Source organism: Melanotaenia boesemani, chromosome 8, assembly GCF_017639745.1.
Source record: "Melanotaenia boesemani isolate fMelBoe1 chromosome 8, fMelBoe1.pri, whole genome shotgun sequence".
NCBI lineage: Eukaryota > Metazoa > Chordata > Actinopteri > Atheriniformes > Melanotaeniidae > Melanotaenia > Melanotaenia boesemani.
The window spans coordinates 25,825,422-25,845,142 of NC_055689.1; the positions used below are offsets into that span (position 1 = coordinate 25,825,422).

Below are 19,721 nucleotides of genomic sequence, written 5' to 3' on the forward strand. Positions count from 1 at the left end.
TTGTTATTAACACTCATCTTAATTAAGCCTGATGTAAAAAGGATGAATTGATAAATGCACTTTATTTGAATTAATGTCAATAAGATGAGTATGTAAAAATAGGGATGGTTGGGTTTTTTTTTTAACAGCGGCAAATTAGAGGTAATTCATTGTATGCAACTTTGTTGTAGCTTAATAATAGTTTGGTTAATCAATAAGTCACATGACAAAAAACGTTTTTTTTATTAAGTAAGACCTAAAGAAATTTAAATAAACTATATCACGTTCAATTATAAAAACAAATACCTATTTTTTTAAATATAATTTATCATTGTTTTAATGTAAAGTTATTTAGAAAGAATAAAAATGCAAAGAAATGCATCTCATGTCACCCTTGATGTTCCTACCTCTGAAGGTAAAACTGTACTTCTAACAGAGAGGTCATGGTGCCCCGTTAGTTCAGCAAAGACCACGTCCACTAAGTCCTGCTGCAAAGCTACAATTTAGCTTCTGTACTGAAAATAAAAACACGATTTTGTAAAGCATCACCTCTAATTGACACAGATTTGATCACATGATGTATTTTGGTAAACTTACGCTTAGATTTATCTAATTAATTTATATTCTACTAACTTAAATTGTCTGATTTTACAAAGCAGATCATTTTATAAAACTGTCACAAAATGACTGTTAAATGAAAAAAATAAACCAGACTTAGTTAAGGTTGGGAAAACATCATGACTTAAGTTAACACATTAAGTTAAAAAAATTTTTATCTTTCCCTTATTTTGCTAAATTTGAACAAGATGTTAACACATGATTTTAAGAAAGCGGCAAAAAAAAAAAAAGTTTTAAAGCTCAGTGCATTACCCCAAGTTTTTTTTTTTTTTTTTTTTTTTTTAGTTCTGCAGGATTTTAAAGTGGTGAAAATAGATGTAGGGCACATTTTTTCACATTCAAGAAACAACAAAAACTGGAGCTACATTTGCAAAACAAAGTAGCTATGCAAACGAGAAATGACTGCAAGTAAAAAAAAAAGAAGAAAACAGGTCTCAGGTGCAGCTTCCAGCTTTCTCTTTGACAACATGATGCTTTGTGCTTATGTCAGCGAAAGTGTGATGGGAAGTGCAGTGCCTATACTCACAACACATTCGTCACAACTGAAGGACAAAAAAAACCCACAAGAGGAACAAAATCTTAAAGGTTTTTACTGGTTCACAAAAGATATTTGTCTGATTTTACCGTAGCTCGTTTTGTCCTCATCACCTTCATTTTATTATATAGTAAAGTGCCTCTCTATTTAAGACGTGTCATGGAAATCTGGATGAAAAGAGTTACCTGTTAAACAGACAGACTACTGCTGCTGCATCCAACAATCTAAACAGGATTTATTCCTGTGGCTACAACAATATTATCTAAAAGAAGTTGTGGAAACACGCATGCATGGGAACTGGGAGAGCAGGTCAACACACCTGAGCTGTGAGGAGAGTGGAGATGGTTTCAGGTGGTTTTTGGTCTAACCGAATACCTATAATACTTAATAATGCATCTAATCCACCATTTTAAATGGAATAATTGCCTAACCTTAAAGATGCCCAGGCAGCCAATGCATCACTGCAGAAAATAAATATTTCATGAAGATGATTATTGATCTTAAATAGCATCACAGTTGCTGATATTTCTATTAATCTTTGTTAAGAAATGTGCATCATCAGTTGCATCATTAACACTATCATCATCATCGCATATTTACAGCAAGTGGTGGTTTTGCTTTTATTAATCCTGCCAGGACAAAACAACTCTATTTCAGAAAAAAAAAACACTTCTCTGCATGCTAGAAGGTCAACATGCTCTATCATGCATTTTAAACAAAGTGACCTGCACCAAAACTAAAAGGATTCTTAAGTTTTTGTTCTTGTTTCATAAAAGTTTTTTTCAAACACCACCATACTTTGTTGAGAACAAGCAGCTCGTGATGATCAGCTCACCTCTTTGGTCCTCTCCAGCTCGTTGTGCAGCGCCTGCTTGGAAATCTCCACCTCGATGATCTTCTGCCTGAGCGTCTCGTTCTCGTCCTCCGCCCGACTGCGTTTGTCCTCCACGCTCTCCAGCTCGTTGTGCAAACGCACCGATACGTCTTTGGCGACCTGAGGTCAGTTCAGTTTGAAAGGATAAAACAAGAAGGGGACATTAATATTTTAAAAACTCCTACTTACACTCTCAAAAGGCAGTTTATGACTTTGTACAGGAATCATCTGTGTGTCTAGAAGCTGTTTAACAAAACAATAATAATAAAAATTACAATTATGTCAAATTTAATGATTTTATTATTCTTTTTATACATTGCAGCTTTATATTAAGACATTGTACTGTGATTAAGGCAGGGAAAACTGACTAATAAATGTATTTTTAAATTAAACTGAATTTTATTAATTTACTTTTCCAACTATTATGATTTTTAATCAACTACTTACTTAATGAAAACCGTTTCTGGAGTATGAAAAAAAAACATGGGGACAATCATGTAGCCCAGACTTAAATGTTTTTGTTTTTCCCTTTTTGGCATTAAATATTTTAATATGAATACTAAATTAGAAAGTAGTGAAACCAGTAGAGATGAGCTCTACACATAAACAGACCTTCAGATCCTGTTCCAGACTTCGCAGCAGCTCTCCGTCCACATGTCCGGTCTGAGCGACCCGCAAGCTCTTCTGCTCGGCCTTTCGCAGGCGGTATTGCAGGATGCGGCAGTTTTTGTTAGAGCGGTCCAGTTCCCTCCGCAGCTCCTGCAGCTGGTAGACCTCCTCCTCCAGGTAGCTGTCTCGCACCTCCTCCATCTCCGCCCGCAGCTCGTCCACTTCATCCTATAAAAGCAGGCAGCAAAACAAACTTTCAACAACACGTCCTTGTCATGACAACAATGGGATCAGACACTTGTGTTGGTAAATGTTTCCTTCTACCATTTCTTTTTAAATCAGCTTCTTTCATAATGGTATAGTTCTGTTTGCTTGTAAAGAGAAGGTGGCACTGAGAAAGGTTAAATATATTGGCTTCTTCATGAAAACACTGTTGCTCTAAATCCTCAATATATTTTCTGCACATTGAAGAAATATTAATCAGCAGCTCTGCTGTCAGGAAGAGGCTCAAAGCTGTGATGTGAGATGCTGTAATGCAACATTAATGATCTGGACAGGAGATGATTTGATGCAGAAATGTAAGATTCCTCTAATAAAACTATTTTAGGTGATAATAATACTGATAAGGCTACATTTAAAATGAACATTGGGTTGAGAATTTAAGGTTTTCACAAAAAAACTAAATGAAATGAAATGAAATTACTTCTTTCCAGTTGTGACACTTTGGCCTCTTCTCCCCATTTGCATATCTGTGCATCCTTGAAAATTGTGGAGGGCCTTAATTAATATGAATGTATTTGAAGACCAGAAGGCTACAGTGAGAAAGATGAACTTTGTTTTGGAGGTAAAACAGACGATATTACAAGCGTCATCAGTTTCTTTGATAAGAAACTCGCTTAGTCTTCCAGTTACACTAAAATGTCTCAATACTGCTCTTCATCACAGAGACATGAAGCTAAACTAGTTTATTCATTCACTGATAACACAATTAGAAAGTTTCATGTTTGAATTTGTCATATTTGTATCTTAGTGGAAATATTTCACCATTTAATGCAAGTGTATATTGATTCTATAGATTTTAATAGTTAATCTCATCACTTAGGAATACCTGAGACTGGCCCTTAAAGAGAAGAAAAAGAAACATATAGGTCACCTTGTAATATATTAATAGGTGTTTCTGTCACGTGGATCATGCACCCCAATGATGGAAAAAAACTGACTTGGCTTGATGGAGCCACGTTGTGGACAAAAAGTGGAAAGTTCAGGCCAACAAACAAGTCAAGAGTCAAGATAAGGTTAGAGAAAGATCACTAAAAATTTATGTAAATCACTCTGTAGGCAACAGTCTTAAAAAATCAGCTGATAAAACAGCTGAGGAGGACCATTGCTGATGATGGCTTTTACATAAAGCCTGATAGGTTTCATGTGAAAAGAAATACAGGCTTTATCAATACTATGATCAATACTCTGATCTCAAAAGAAACAATCATTTGGCCTAAAATGAAGGAAATACAATCGCAGATAAAGAGCAGTATATGACATGTTACAAAGAGTCATTAATTAACAAAGACTGAGCCAAGATATAGAAATGGAGGATAAAAAAGACAAAGTACACACTGCTTCCGTTGAAGTTAAGAGGATGAGTAGCAGTCAGGTTCTACTAATTAAATGAACCTGAAGAACTGATCGGTTTACTGATCTGGAGCATTCAGGTGTGTTAACACAATGCCAAGAAGGAAAGACATCAGTAATGAGCTTAGAGAAGCGACTGCTGCTTCCTTTCAAGCTGGACAGGCCAATCCAAACTATTTCGAGTCCATCATCCGTGATGAGAAAGGTTATTCACAAGCAGAAAACACTGAGAACAGTTACCAGTCTTTCACGGAGCGGATACTCCAGCAACTTCACTCCAAAGTCAGATGGTGCAATGTTCAAAGAAACTACAAAAAAAAAAAAAGCTACATCTCAGACTCTACAGGCCTGAGTTAACATGTTAATTGCAAAGTTACCTGGGAACCTTGCAGTTATTGAGTCAATCATGAATGTGCTGCATCACTGTACCGCTGAGTTTCACTTTACACACCGCGTCACACGCCAGCCACTGGATATAAACACACTGGGTGTTTTAAATGTGCTTCGTGCATGATTCATAAAAGAAATGCAAGAGGACATTATCAGAGGAAGAGAGGAAAAGAAAGAGAGAAAAGGACAAAGCGAGAGATAAGATAAGAGTCAACACTGACCTTGTTTTCACCTCCTAGTCCAGCTCAGTATGGGACATGTCACTATGGCGTTTCCACAAACCAAAAGGGTGCAAAATTTCCAATACACACACTGAAATCTCTTTATTGGTCGAAACAATTGTAACTTCCTGTTCAAATAATTTTATAATAATTTGTTGTTAAAAACCACATGCCAGCAAGAAGAACACAACCAGCTGGATGTCCACCATTCTCATCCTCAGTTAAGTTGTTCTTTATTATAATTCAAGGAAGGTGTTGCACCGCTATGACATCAAACTATTATGTAGCTAGCACATCTATCACTGTCTGGCTTATATGCTGCCTGCCAGGTAAGGGTGCTGCTGGTTGTAGAAACACAACAGAGATCAGTTTACTGAACCAAACTGCAAACCATCCCATCCTGAGCTGGACCCCTTGTTGGAAACTAGGCTTTTTACTCACTGGTGAAAACTGGGAGTACAGGTAGGATGCAACATGGATACCAAATTAGCCGTCGTTAGGGGGCATCTCACTGAGAAAATCTGCCAAAAACTTAGCTTGTAGTTTGACTTTAAGAGAGCTATGCATAAACAAATAGCTGATAACCTCAATTAACTGAAGCAATGCCATGTATAAGAGCAAACGTTCATCCACAAGAACAGGAGACTGATAACCTTAGTTTTTGTGACATAAATGATCCATTGAAACATCATGTATTTTTCATTTGAGGTTGTATTTATCTCCCTTAGGAGCAAGTAAGAACCTGATGATTTGTCATGATGTCGTCTTATGTAAAACACAGTTACGGTTTAGCACTGTACAATAGATGACCAGCCATTCATAAACATTTTTCTGGGCAAGTTAAAGTGGTTTTGGAGTATAAAACTATTAGAGAGGAGATACAATATGATATACTTTTGTGGATTGTGCTAATATTTTGATATGATTACATATGAGTTCCAGTAATGCAAGTACTCTTTGTGGTGATGATGTAACATTACTAGTCTGTTCTAAGCATCTTATCTCTTGGATTGGATGCATTCATTTTTCTCCTCTCCCATCAGCACGTAACATCCTAAGTCTGGGTTTATCTGCAGAGTTGAGGTGCCACCATGTTTGGTTCGGTAACAGTGAGGGTATCTGTTTGCTGCCCATCCTGAGGAATCAGTCTACTCAGTAGATTTCCCCTGGGATCAAAATTCCAGGGCCTCAACTGGCATCTGATGAAAAGACAACTGAATGCATATAGAGCAGAAGGGAAGAGTGTGTGAATCAGAGAAAACTATATCTATCCTCATTTGGGAAAGTAGAGAGCCCGTTGTTATCCGATGAGGGCCCTGGAGGAAGGAGCTAATGACCTTGGACAGAGTTGACCCAATCGATGGCCAGGTTAAAAGCACAGGAAGAGCCAGGGCAGCATCCTGGGAGCGGGTATATTAAGGGGGATACCTCTGATGTGAGACATTTGTGTGTGTGTGTGTGTGTGTGCGCACTGGTGCTACTTAGTCCTCCCTTTAAAGTGTGGCTATCCTAACTTTGTAGCAGCTGTAATCGATCAGGACATTTACGTTCTGACAGCCAACACTGGCTCTAATGATGGTTTCATGCTCTTCTAAACATTTATAGCTTTGCTTACAACCTTGGTAGGAGAGGGTGAAATAGAAGGTATTCGGTTGGTTGCAGTTTGCAGTTTGTGCCACTAGATGTCACTGCATTCCACATGACCTTTAAACATGGTGAAAGTGAAGAGTGACAAATTCTTCTAACAAGAAACTGTTTTAGTCCACTTTTTGCTTATTTTTTAAACTGCTTTTCAGTAACTGTCTAAACAAATTTCTTTCATATCACTATAAAGATGACAATTCAGTATCTTTTTAAGGAAACTATTATTTGGCCAGTTATTGTCAATACTAAGAGAATGTCGAGATAAATCATATATTTTCTGTTAAGAACATTTTTTTTTTTTCTTTTTTTGCAAAAGGATGCATTATGAAAATTCATGAGGGGGACTTGTTCACATTATCTGCTATGTGTTTTGCCATGGGCATAAAAATAAAGCTGCAGTGGGGACTCCCTCATGGTTTTGAGCTATGGGGGGGGGGGGATGGGGGTGTAAAAGACCCAAGAGACCCAGCTAGCAGACTGACAGCCAAACAGGAGGGTGTTTGAACCCCATGCACAAGGGACATCTGACTGTTATCAACTCCTGTGGGATAAAGCCATTATGGCAGAGCCAGTAAAGCTGATTAACTCTCTTGTGTCTCTACCGAGCCAGAGAGGCACAGCGGACATGCGCGATCAAGTTTGAAATAATACTCTCATCAGTGACATGCAAATAAACCTGTTCTCAATCTGGAGAGGGAAAAAAGGCTGCTTTTTTTTTTTTTTTTTTTTTTTTTTTTGCTGCATTAACTCTTTATGTGCCCCATCTTCAACTTAAGGGGTTAGCCTACTTTCAGAAAGGGGGAGGAAGTTAAAGACTCAATGAAATCTTTATGTAAATACATTATATTTTAAACTTATTTACATGCAATGTAGCCTATTTAGTCTGAAATTAACACTGATAAACATAAGTTTGTGTGGCCCTGTTATGCATGTAGACAAGCTGAAAAGGGGGGAAATGATGGGGTGAACTGCACTGCATCCAAGTACAATCTGCCCACGTCATTACCCAGACAGATGTATCCCAAATCCAACATGAGGCTTTCTTTCAAAACACACTTTGTTGGCTTGACATAAACAATTTATATAAAATCCATTAAATTAAAAGAAACTGAGCACTGGGGTGAAGCCAGCAATAAAAATACAATCAATAAAATGTCAATTCAACAGGGAAGAGTGGAAGGATTAAACAGATGAGATGAAGGATGGTAAACAGAAATAGTCCAAGTTTCCATTTTACAAACAGTAAAAGGTAATATCCCCATACCTTGAGGTAGTCATTTTCAGATCTCAAATCTTCTATTTCCCGCTGCAAGTCTTCCTCCGTCACATCCTTGGTGCCTGGCAGTTTGAATTGTGCGCTTGTGGAGGGTTTCTCCGGTTTGTGTTTGTCTCCGTGCGACTCCGGAGCGCGCTGAGCCTGAGACATGCTTCCTTTGGCGGCGGAAGCCTCGCTTGTGCGCAGCGGAGTAGCAGCTGTCGCTCCGGTCACTTCTGTCCGCAGAGGATTATCAGACACCAGCTGATCCCGGTCGCTGGAGCCGGTACCGGACTCGGCGTCACTACTAGCGGCCGGTACCGCCCTCTGCTCGTCCGACAGCGGTTCGGACGGGCAGTCTGACAGATCTGAGCTACTGTCGGTCTGGCTGACCCGACCGAGAGGCGCTCCGGTCGGTACACGAATCGGGGATCCATGGTTGAGAGGGCTCGGAGAGCCCGAGGCTATTTTCCCCTTCTTACCTTTGGTAAAGATCGGACTGCCGGTGGTGTCCGGCTTGATGCTGGCTGCTTTGGGCTCAGCTGCTGCATGCTGGGGCACCTTTGTCGGCTTTTTCGCCACGGTAGACTTGGTGCTACTTTTCACCGTGGCTGCTTTCTCTTTCGTCCCGGTTGCACTGCGTCTGGAGCTGCGGTTCGGGTGAGCTAAAGACACTGTGGTAGGCTGCTGCTTGCTGAGTTTGGGGGATTTGGGGACGATGGCAGGTGGTTTGGTGGAGCGGGAGTGCACATCTTTCATGAAAGGTCTCGCTGGGGAAGGCGCTCGGTTTAGTCTCTTCTTCTCCAATTGTTGGCTCTGCGGTTTGATGTCGCTGCCAGAGCCATTGGAGCTCTCCATTATACACCGACACCGGCAGCAGGATGGTGATGAAGGAAACGTTCAATCCACAGCACCGCGGAAAATCTCAGACATGCGCCACCAGAAAAGCAGGCAGGTTTCTCTACCTTCTTCCTTGTCGGGCTGGGGATGCGCATCCTGCGTCGTTGTGGGTGTTTTTTCACTCCATCCCGACTGCATTCACCAGGTTGTCATTGTAGTCCCCTCTGCCTGTAGAACCTTCAGAGAAAACGCTGCAATAAGATAAGGATTACTGGCACGGACGGGATGAGTGACAGGTTGCATCTGCAGCCAGCGCTTGTTGGGCTCAAGTTGGGGAAAAAACAAGAGTCAGTCGGAGTTACATCGGGTATCTTTTTCTTCTGTCGCTGGGGATCTTCACCCCTCCTCCTTCACAGGCTATATGTGTGTTGGACCCCCCCGTGTCTCGTACTCCTTCCTATCTGACATAGAAGATCTGCAATCGCTGCGGTGAGGCTCGACGCCCGTGATTTTCTGCGAGGCGCATGCGCTGTTGCTTTCACAAGCACCCGAGCACACCCCTTGTTTTCAACGGGACCAGGCGGGACCAGGTCTAGCACGCACTGGTGCGCATGTCCTCATAGAACACACATTATTAGCTTTTAAACACTTTTCCACAGATGTACTAATTGTAAAAACAATACACAACTTTTCAATAAAACTATTTTCTACTTTTCTAAGAAGTGAAACGTCACTTTCACATAATCTTGGAGGACACCTAGGAGGTCTATAGATCCCAATTTTCTTACAGACACACACAGAAAATTCACAAGGACAAATAAATAAATAAAAAAAGATCTAGTAATAAATATAGACATCTTTAATTGCATTTCATTAGTTCAAGAATGCCACAAGTTATAAATACAACAAATCTGCTTTTAACATGCCAAAACTTTTCAGAGGCTTATGACAGGTTTAATACAAAGTACAGTCTTACATCCAAAAGATACACATTGCAAATAAAAGCTATATTTTTTTATGTATCTTCAAAACACTGAGTAGTATAAGGTTTGGCTAATAAAACTAAGTCCACAGGGTTAGAGCTAAAAAGTCAAGAGTGGATAAATGAATAGTTTCATTCCAATATATATATATATATAAAAAACACCCATCACTATCTGGAAAAAATGCTCACACTTCCAAACACAAGTGATAAAACTGAAGATGCGGTAAATAATTTGTATGCAAAGGTCTTCTTATTGCAAGGTGCCCTTGGGTGATGGCGAAAGCATTACTTCTTTTTTTTGGGGGGGGGGGGGGGGGGGGGGGGGGGGGTATGAAACCCTTCATTACATAATATGCCATTTTTAAGTCCCCAGAAGCTTAAACTTAATATAAAACCTAAATGGAAAAAAAGGATATATATAACAGATAGAAAGTCTGTTTGAGTCTTTTCAGACCAGGTCCATTGAGTGGGCTCCTTTACCCTCAGACTCATGGTTTTACTTCAGCATGTCACAACAGAGACACTCACAGTGCTACACTGCTAATATTGCAACAAGTTGCAAACAAAAGACGGAAGAATAAAGTATTGTTAACGTCTATAAACAAAGGAGGGATTTACATTACATTGTTTGTGCAAGCAAAGAGAGATCAGTGCTGGTCCACTGTAAAAGAACAAATCCTAAACTCAAAATTGCTAAAAACCTCTAAACACCACATTTTCTCTAATATTTCTTTGTTTCAGTGTCTAAGATTTAAAACGGTCTGCAGGCAGAAATGCAAAATGCTATAAAATAGGTCATTTATGTCCAGAGTCGCTGCAGATTCCAGTTCTCAACTTCTGTGCCGCTACAGCAGCTCGAAAGGGACAAACCAAACACTGGCTCTATTGTGGACCTAATGCATTTTCCCACTACCACACTAGTGTTCCTTAAACATTCAGAAGGGAAAGGTAAGGCTTGTCTGCAATCTGTAACTTTGCCACAAGATGTCACTACAACCAACATGCCACAACTTTAATTTGTCATTAAACTCAAAGTAAAACAAGTCTGTTATCAAAAGCATGTGCAGCCATGAGTGGATCAAAGTTTCCTGAGTCATTCAAACACTAAGCAAACCTTTATGTACCCCTCCCTACTAAAGGGTAAATTAACCTTCTTCTCTCAGAAATATCTAAATTCAGAATAAAAACATTAAACACTGAACATATAGTTAGCAACAAAAACAAAGGTTCAAACTGTGTGTGGCAGCTTTTTATAATCTCATTTCCCTCTGATAAGCCAGTAACACACACTGAGAATTCCTTGTGTTTAAACACAGATTCCTAAAAGACTACATTACCCATCTCCCCTTGCATCTCCATCTCACAGACATGCTGAGGCAGCTGGTATCTTTGTTAGTGCTTAACTTTTCATTTTTGTGCATGTCAGCTTTACTAGGAAGATGGATTGTAGTGCAAAACATTACAAATTATACACATTTTAATCTAGCTGTTTCCAGCCACTTCAATACTTTAAGGCAAAGCAATATTAGCTGAAACGATCCTCCACCATACAAGCACCTACTGCTGGCCACAAACATCTGCACCTTGTCCAGTCATGACAGCAACAGACCTTATTTACATCATGTGCTTTTGTTTACCCCTAGTCAACGTGTCACTCTGTAATAATACACATTAATAAGTATATAAAACTAGTGTACCTGTAGACCCAGAGTTTAAACTGAGGTGGGCAGATGAGAGAAGTTGCTATTTCTTAAACTTGAAAACGGAGACCATGAGTGAAGCAAGTGTGATGACAAAAGTAAAAGGAAGCAAACAAGCTCTAAGGCCCTCAGTAATTCCTCCTCCTCAAAAAAATGTGCATCTGCTACCAGGAGGCTCTACCTGGAAGGCACCTGTGGGGTACAGCTAGCCTAACCGTCCGAGCAATGAGGTAGTCTGGGTCAAGTGAAAAACGACAGGTGGTAGGACGAGGGTGAATCTTCAGGCCGAAGTGTTAGTGTGCTGCAAGTAGTAGAATAAACATGAGAGGATAATACTGCTTATTTGAGAGTCCATGCATCATTACAGCACCAGGCAATGATTCCAAATTACTGCTGTTTGCTGCCCCCTGGTGGCCAGATGTGTACACTGTATGTGTGAGCACTTTATGTGAGAAGGATGATTTCGGGGGGGTGGTGAGGGGTGACCACTATCACTCTCAGCAACAGCGCATGCGGGGAGGGGGCAACTCTGGTGGCACTTCCGGTTCAGGCTGCAGAGACAGGACACTGTTGGAAAGCTCCTTGTTAGGAACTTCCAAAGGCATCTGTGGGATTAGAGACAAAGTTACGTTAGTTCTGCTCAAAAAAGCAATATAGCGTCACAAATCTTCATGGTACAGCGTTTAGATGTTCTACACAAAAAGTCAGTGAAGTCATTTTTCTGGTCATCCCAGTGCATCAAACTGCAATGGAAACCTGGTGTGTGAAGGTTTTCATTTTTTTAATTCTTAAAAAAAAAGTCCCAAAAGATTAAAGTACTTTTGTTAAAAAAAAAAAAAATCCTTTAATTTTTCTTTTGTCCTGTTTCGATCGGACAGCTATTTTCAGCCAATTAGGTGGATTCAGCTGAACAAATATTCTCCTATGAGACCATAAAATGCAGTAATTTAAACATAAGCAGCATTTTAAGACCCGATATTCATCTGACTATACCATGTAGGACTGAAAATGAAAGTGAAGAATCAAAACTGTCCTGTAACTGCATTAGTGGTCATTCTGGGTTTCCTCCACCCAGTAAATCTGTAAAACGTCAGTGAGAATATCCGTCATCAGGACATATTTTATTAAATTTAATAAAACAATGCAAAACTGCACAAATCACTTACAGCATTCATGTCACAGCAGCTTATAAATATATTCTTACATTTAATTAAAAACGGTAATTATATCACACCAACCTTGCTGAGGATGTCATCCACCAGCTTCAGGAAAATTTCATCCACATTAAAGTTATCCTTGGCACTAGCTTCGCAGAAGCGCATTCCACTTATCCGAGAGGCAAACTGTAAAATGATGAAGCTTAGCGTCAGCAAAGAACATAGAAATCAACTGACAGACGAAGGAATCCAACTGAACAACATAATGCAAACTTCCCACACAATCAGAAACTTTCATTTACGTCAGTGTCAATAAAAGCTCTCAGTAAGCTGCAGCTGTGCCAGATGTAATCACCATGTGCATGAAACGCATCAAAGTCTACCATCAGGGATGGTCCACCTGCTTGTTAAACTGAAAGAAAACTTGTAGTTCTACATTGTATGACAGTGATGTCAGAGTTTGTTGTGCGCACCCTCTCTCCTTGTTGCCTAGAGATGATGCGATCAGTCTCACAGTCCAGCTTGTTCCCAACCAGCAGAAGCTCTGCTTCCTCTGAGGCGTACTGACATGAAACATAGAGCAGAGCAGAATGACATCAGCTAAAATTTTCAGCTATTTACAGGCGAATTTGACATTGGTGGAATACAATTACAGATGGCCTGAAAGATCTAGATTTTTTTTCCTCTCTGCATAAATGTGACATTGTGGTGAACCTTCCCATGAATGAACAAATAATTTCTAGTTACTTAACATTGCAAGTTCTGCCAGTTTAAAGGAAGAGCCAACACCAAATAGATCGTGTTAGTGCTAACAAAAACAAGCTTCAAAGCAGCACTGTGTAGTTTTGAGAAATCTTGCTGCCGAGCTACATACTGCCAACTAAAGCAGTCGTTCCTAACCCATTTTCCTTGGGGTCCCCCTTCATGCAACTAACAAAAAGCCATAGACCCCTCCCTTGAAATCATGCTGTCTTCTCACTGTAAATCATGCATTCTGGATGAGTCCTGTCCTGACCTTCAATAACACAGGTTAAAATAACTATCAACAAATAATCTGCACTGTGACCTTTCTCACACATGTTGAATTAATAAAATGGTGCAGGAAAGATCAAAGTTACCAAGCCAGAAATGACCTATTCCACTAGCGAAGCACCACCAGGAAGCTCACTGACTTCACAAAACCACACAGTACATAGACCAAAACTGATTGAAGCATCATGTGTGGCTTGTTAAGATTTTTTTATTTACATTTTTATTATTAAGAACTGATGTTTTGAAATACTGCTGTATAGCACATTTTGATGACCCCATCTTTTCCCCTGGGGCCTGCCCTTTTAAAAAATGTGTGTTTTCAGGCTAAAAAAAAAAATACAGGTTCTATGTGAACAAAACATCCCAGTGGTAAAATACTTAGGCAGATACACCTCAACTCGTCTGTGTGGACATGACTTTAATTTTAGCAATCACACAGGCTCTGCATAGTCAAAGTCTTGTGGACCCCCTGTTTTCTTTAAAGGATCCCCCTTATGGACCCCAGGTTGGGAACCACTGAACTAAATAATACTTATTTAGTCAATCCTCATAGGGACATATGAGACATTTAAAGATGTGATTTTTTTGGTTTCACGTGATAACCAATAACTATACACATATTGTCTGTATTGTATAATTACATCACGGCTATAAAAAGCTGTAAGAACTCCTTTCAGCCCCGGTTCCAGCAATCCAGACACAAAATTTCAGAAAGGATTGCCTCCAGTAGTTGTAAGAACTATAAAAGTGTTCCTGCAGGCTGAAAGCACCAACAGATTTTTAGTGCTATTTCAATATTAAAATAATTATGAATATTTTATAATTGATTATAACTCAGTGCTACACAGTGAAACTGCAAAATGGACATTACACTGGGTAAACCAGATGCATTGCTTTTATGAGAGACAAGGGCAGAAGTGTACTGTTATTTACCTTGTCTATCATTTTCATCCACTTGGGAAGGTCGTCAAACGTTTCTTGTTTTGTAATATCATATACAAGCACTATTCCCTTGGCCCCTCTGTAGTAGGCTGATGTGATGCTGTTGAACCTCTCCTGGCCTGCAGTGTCCCTGGAAGAAAAACATTTGACCAAATAAGAAGTCATGTGAGGGATGTCATGTTTCCTTGAATCACAAATGGATGATTAACTCATTTATTTTTATTCTTTAAAGATGACTTTTACTAGTCGTATATATTTTTAAAGACTATGATCAAAAACAAAAAGAGGGAATTAAAAATGATTTCTGTGGAAACTGGTGAAATAATTTTCTAAAGTTTGTACTGACTCAGGAAACTACAGACAACACTGAATCAATCATTGTGTGAGCTAAATCTGGTGTTCACATCCTCATTATCTGACATAAAACTGAAGAGTTTTGCTCCAAAATGTTATTTTTTCAGTCTGATCACACACAGTTATGAACCAATTACTGGAACAAAACTTCAATTAAGTATGAGCTTTATCAATTATTAATACAAATAAATACTTTCTGAAACAAACATGTGCCTCCAAAATGAATCTGCTGCATTTTGGAAATGAACTCTTCAGTTTTTAATTTTTTTTTATATGGCTCAGCAGATCAGCCAAGCCTGGACTGAAAGCATGACAACCATTTTGAGCTACAGTCACAGTGCAGTGTTACTGTACCTTCAGCCAGCTAGCCTCTCCCTTCCCCTGTGAGTCACAGCCAGCCTTATGAGCAGAAGGGTGGACAGAGACAGCAGCACAATGGCAGGGTTAGGTAAGGCTTGGGTGAAGTAGCAGTGGAGCTTGATGAGAGCATTTCAACACGAGAGACCACGCACGGTGACGATGGCGATCCTGATCGGGCAGATCGAGGACGGCCAGAGGAGTGTGGTCAACATGGAGGTGTGGTGAGGGGTGGAAGTGATGTAGGTTGATGTGAAGGTGGAGGGGTGTTAGTTTGCAGGACAAATATGTTAGTGAAACAAGTGCTGGATTTCACATATTTCAGCGAAGCACAGTCACAAAGTAAACAAAAAAAATAATCATTTTTACACAAGTCTCCATGGTAACGCAACAAAAACAGGTTGAAGTATTTAGTGAATTTGTTCAGTATGAAATACTTATTTGCAGAAGTATCCAGCTCCCCAATTCATGCAGGTTTTACAGTTTAGTTTTTTTTTTTTTTACAAGTAAACTTGCTAAAACAAGTTAGTAGAGTCCTTTCCCATTGCCAGTAGTACTGTGGGGGGTAAATCCTATTCAGAACCAATCCAAAACTACACTGCCTCCAGGAGAAGAGGACGAGCCTAAAACTGCAACAACATGAAGAAATGGTATGACATTTTATCCTGTGTAGGCTGTGGATGACATTCGTTTCTAATGAACATGATCTTCTAAGACATTGTAGCAAGAATAATCGGCCAGCTGACTCAAGGTAAGTTAAAATATATCAATCTTTTCTCTTTTGTTTACAAGGTGCTGGTATCAGGTCTAGAACCTCGAAACGTTAGTCAGGAAAAATGTTTCTTAGAAGAAAAAGATGCTCACATTTGTAGCCACATAAACCTAAACAGAAATTAATTTGTGCACATCCACACCATCCTGAGTTGGAGCAGATAAACATCCAAAAGTACCCCAGAGTCACTCAGTGCTGATTAACACGTGGCACCTTAAAAGCAAGATGTCAGCCCCTGTTACAGAACATCCTCACACAACGATGCTGCCATCAACAATTCTCACTGTCGCATAATGTTGTTGGATTTAAACTTCTTCCATTTAGGACTGATGGATGGTACTTTGTGTTATATATTTAAATTCAGAAACATATTTATGCATCATTCCTTTGAGCCTGGACACAAACCTACCTTTAGGTCTACAAACTCCCCAGTGTAAACTTTACAAATACACTGGAGAGGAAAAAACCTGAATGTATTATGACAAGAGTCTAAACTATAGCAAAAGATGAAGCATGTGAACGGATCTTAACTTTCCAAATGCATTGTACGCCGAGGCAGAACTGAAGTACTCCTAACCGTACCTTGTTGAATGTTTATAGGTTTTCTTTTACTGGTTGGATAGTAAATATTTTCTAAATGTGATTAAGGCCTAGTTGAAGTCACAAGACAGAAGAGAAGACATAACCGAATCAAATAAAACCTCGTAGTTAGTGACGGCCTGTTTGAGCAATAAAAGGAGTCTAAATCAAGACTTCTGACACGCCACAACTTGCTGATTTCTAAACACTGTTTTAGAATTAAATCTGATTATCAAGTTGCAGCATTATTGTCTATGTATTGTGACTTCATTGAAATGTGTTACATGGTTCAATATTTAGTGGCATTTAAGTGATTGATGAGGGTATTGTAACAAAAGATGCAAAATCTGATCATTAATTGCAAATAAATTCAAAGTACTATTCACCAGCACTCTGAGGAGAGTCTATGAGATGTCAGTACAGTTCAGCAGGTGTGTCAGGTCAGTGATAATGGAGGAAAAGAAAAGATTTAATCAAAACGAGAACAGCTGTAGCACATGCAAACGTTCAGAGATTGACTAAAATAATATTTAAATGAGTGCTTTATCAGGTGGGTGTATCATATTTAGAGGTTCAAGCTGTTCACATCAAGCAGAAGCAGCTTGAAACCTCACTGATGTCCCACCTTCAAACACTGCTAATCACAGCACAAGCTGAAACACGCAGCCAGTAGTCTGGAAGATACATCTGCAAGATCTGCAAACTTCATCTATACATGTGCTCCGGTTTTATAACGGTTAGAAACCTTAAAACAAGAGCAGTGATTGGTTATAAAATCACATCAGAATGATTTTGTTTTTATGTGTTTTCTAATATGAGTACAAATAGTTATTGATTCAAACTGGAAGAAAAAAACTAATAGTAAAGGTCCTAATTAACCAAGAATGAAATGACTGGTAATTTCAGAAAGCTTGCAGAAGATGACTATTGAGGAGCTGGAAAAACATAAAAACAAAAACACCACACAGTGCAAAGCTGAGACACTCAGTAAGGCATCATGAGCTTTCGTTAGTGCAACCTGCAGGGTGACATGACAGGGGAAACACATCATGGAGGACAATAAAGGAACAGCACCTTGGTCCAGCTACTCACCATATCTGTAGTCTGATCTTCTTCCCTCTCAACTCAACGGTCTTGATTTTGAAGTCAACTCCTGAAATGAATCACAAACAAACATGTGAACAAAGACAAATATCTAAATTCTTCTGCTGCTTGTGTTTTAGCAGAGAAAATCGTTTAATTTCTTTGGTAAATTGAACTTTACCACACTGTTTGGGTATTCTATTTGGCTATTTTATATTTTCAATCCACCCTAATACAATAAACTGTGGATTTTCAGCTGTAAACAGTAAATGCGGAGGTCATGACTGTCATAACTCTAACATACTCTACTGTATAAAAATTCTTTGTTAGACAGGCTTGTATGATTGTCAGACTATTTCATCAATGACATCTTATAAAAAGAGTATAATATCAGTGAGGCATGGCTGTGTCATGGGAATGACTGACCACAAAATGGAGCTCTGGCACAGCAGCTGCGTGCGTGTGTGTGTGTGTGTGTGTGTGTGTGTGTGTGTGTGTGTGTGTGTGTGTGTGTGTGAGTGCGTGTGGCTATTTTAGGACTGGACACTATGGTTGGCTGCTGCAATGGTCACAGGACTGTTTACCCAATTCCACACACAAATATCTCACTACTTTATACTTAGAAGTACATGAGCAAGGCACAGCAATCTGTTTGTGTATCAAGAAAATATTTTCTTTGATTAGAAAAAGTACCAGCAGTGATATATAACATTTTATGTAAAACATGGAATTTATGAATATGGAAAATATAACTAGATAAGACAACGCACTAATTTAAATAACAGAAACAGGCTGACCTACTCTATTGAGATACCCTAGCACATGCTGTACTGGAAAGTCTTGCCTTAATTATATTTTTAAAAGACCATTTTGTCATGGTTGGCTCATTACTGTTATTATTATCTTTGCACGACCTCCTTTCAACACTTTATAATATAGAAAAAATTATAAAAACATTAATCTATGCAATTTAGATGTAAAAAAAATGGATAAAATACAAAAGTTACTTCGTGTTTGTTACATTAACGATGTTATTGTTGGAGTTAGCTCAAGTTAGCCAGCTGTAGCTATCAATATAACCTCTGTGAAGTTCCGTTAAACAGTAAACTAAGCGCTAAAACGTTTACTAGGTCCACCCCGTGGTAGTTTAAACGCGTTTCCTCCATAAAGTAGCCGGAGCCCTGCTATTTGGCTGAATAAAAAGTAGATAAAAACAAGTCCCGTTAACGTCTCTTGTCCTCACCTACGGTCGACTTGCAGGCTTCACAGAAAGTGTCGTCGGTGAATCTTTCCATAAGGCTGGTTTTACCAACACCACGGGAGCCGATGATTATAATCTGGAGTTTGAAATCAGCGGGTCTGGGAGGCATCTTTCTTCGGCGTGACTGAGCCCCCAACGCGGGGGACGAGTTTGCGGAGCCCCCGCCACCACCGGCGGCCCTCCGCGGTATGTCATATCTGGGATCCATTAGTAATTCCACATTTGTTATTACAAAAGAACCTACAAACACAACCTGACGGTTATATAACCGATGCAATCAGCTACTTCCAACTTTCTTTTGCGTCTGAATAACTTTGGGAAAGTTTGCTACTCGCCGACAGATGTTGTTGTTCAGCCATTAGAGAGAACGGTCGTCTTGCGTCATTTCCGCTTCCGGTTATGATATTTTCTATGGAAAAAAACTTTAATTGGTAAGGCATGCCACTGAATTATATTCAGTTTGTTTCAAAAGAGAACAAGGAATTTTATCCTTAAAATAGAGACGTTTTGTGAAGGACACCCGATTTCCTTTCAGCAATGAATTGAAAAGTAAAACCTTCACAGAAAGCACCTTTTTATGGTATGTGCGAATTAGGAGTTTTATTCCTTCCCTTTTTAAAACTACCATGGAAGCTGCATTCCTTCAAAACCCCCCTATGCGATAGAGGTCAGTTGTCCAAGTCGTATGATAGTATTATCAAGCTCCAAAGAAAACTCCTGTTCGTTTCTCTTTGTATTGGAAAAGGATCTTCAACTAGATATCTTTGTAGAAGACTGGGAGATGGCATGTTTCCAGACCTAAACCCAACCAATAAATAACCGATGCAAACTGTTACAGTATACATGTTACTTAAGATTTACATAACTACTATAAAACCTCACCACTTCAGTCCTAATATGCC

At 39.3% G+C, this 19,721-nt stretch overlaps 2 protein-coding genes across 7 annotated transcripts in view; both read right to left on the reverse strand.

Moving 5' to 3' along the window:
* The window catches only part of LOC121644736 (microtubule cross-linking factor 1), a 91,946-nt gene extending 82,848 nt beyond the window's left edge, over positions 1 to 9,098 (reverse strand). For all 6 annotated transcript variants that reach the window (XR_006011306.1, XM_041992902.1, XM_041992900.1 and 3 more), the window contains exons 1-3: positions 7,767 to 9,098; positions 2,619 to 2,843; positions 1,968 to 2,126 (exon numbers count right to left, since the gene is read on the reverse strand). Coding sequence is in view for 5 of the 6 variants with exons in the window: in XM_041992902.1 (XP_041848836.1) it covers positions 1,968 to 2,126; positions 2,619 to 2,843; positions 7,767 to 8,615 (1,233 nt within the window). In the remaining variant the exon portion in view is untranslated. The remainder of the gene's footprint in view (positions 1 to 1,967; positions 2,127 to 2,618; positions 2,844 to 7,766) is intronic.
* Positions 9,099 to 9,440: 342 nt separating this feature from the next.
* rab12 (RAB12, member RAS oncogene family) lies at positions 9,441 to 19,214 on the reverse strand. The gene is made up of 6 exons (XM_041992878.1): positions 18,802 to 19,214; positions 17,568 to 17,628; positions 14,405 to 14,543; positions 12,913 to 13,002; positions 12,521 to 12,625; positions 9,441 to 11,887 (listed from the first exon to the last, which is right to left on the reverse strand). Exons 1-6 carry the CDS (start codon positions 19,025 to 19,027, stop codon positions 11,780 to 11,782), a joined length of 729 nt encoding a protein of 242 aa, XP_041848812.1. The 5' UTR covers positions 19,028 to 19,214; the 3' UTR covers positions 9,441 to 11,779.
* Between the last annotated feature and the right edge of the window lie 507 nt (positions 19,215 to 19,721).

Coding starts and splice junctions, on each gene's coding strand:
- rab12 (XM_041992878.1), bottom strand. CDS start 19,027: ATGGATCCCAGATATGACATACCGCGGAGGGCCGCCGGTGGTGGCGGG. Junction 13,003..14,404: donor GGATGAAAATGATAGACAAG/GTAAATAACAGT, acceptor GTTTCATGTCAG/TACGCCTCAGAGGAAGCAGA. Junction 11,888..12,520: donor TGGATGACATCCTCAGCAAG/GTTGGTGTGATA, acceptor CTAATCCCACAG/ATGCCTTTGGAAGTTCCTAA.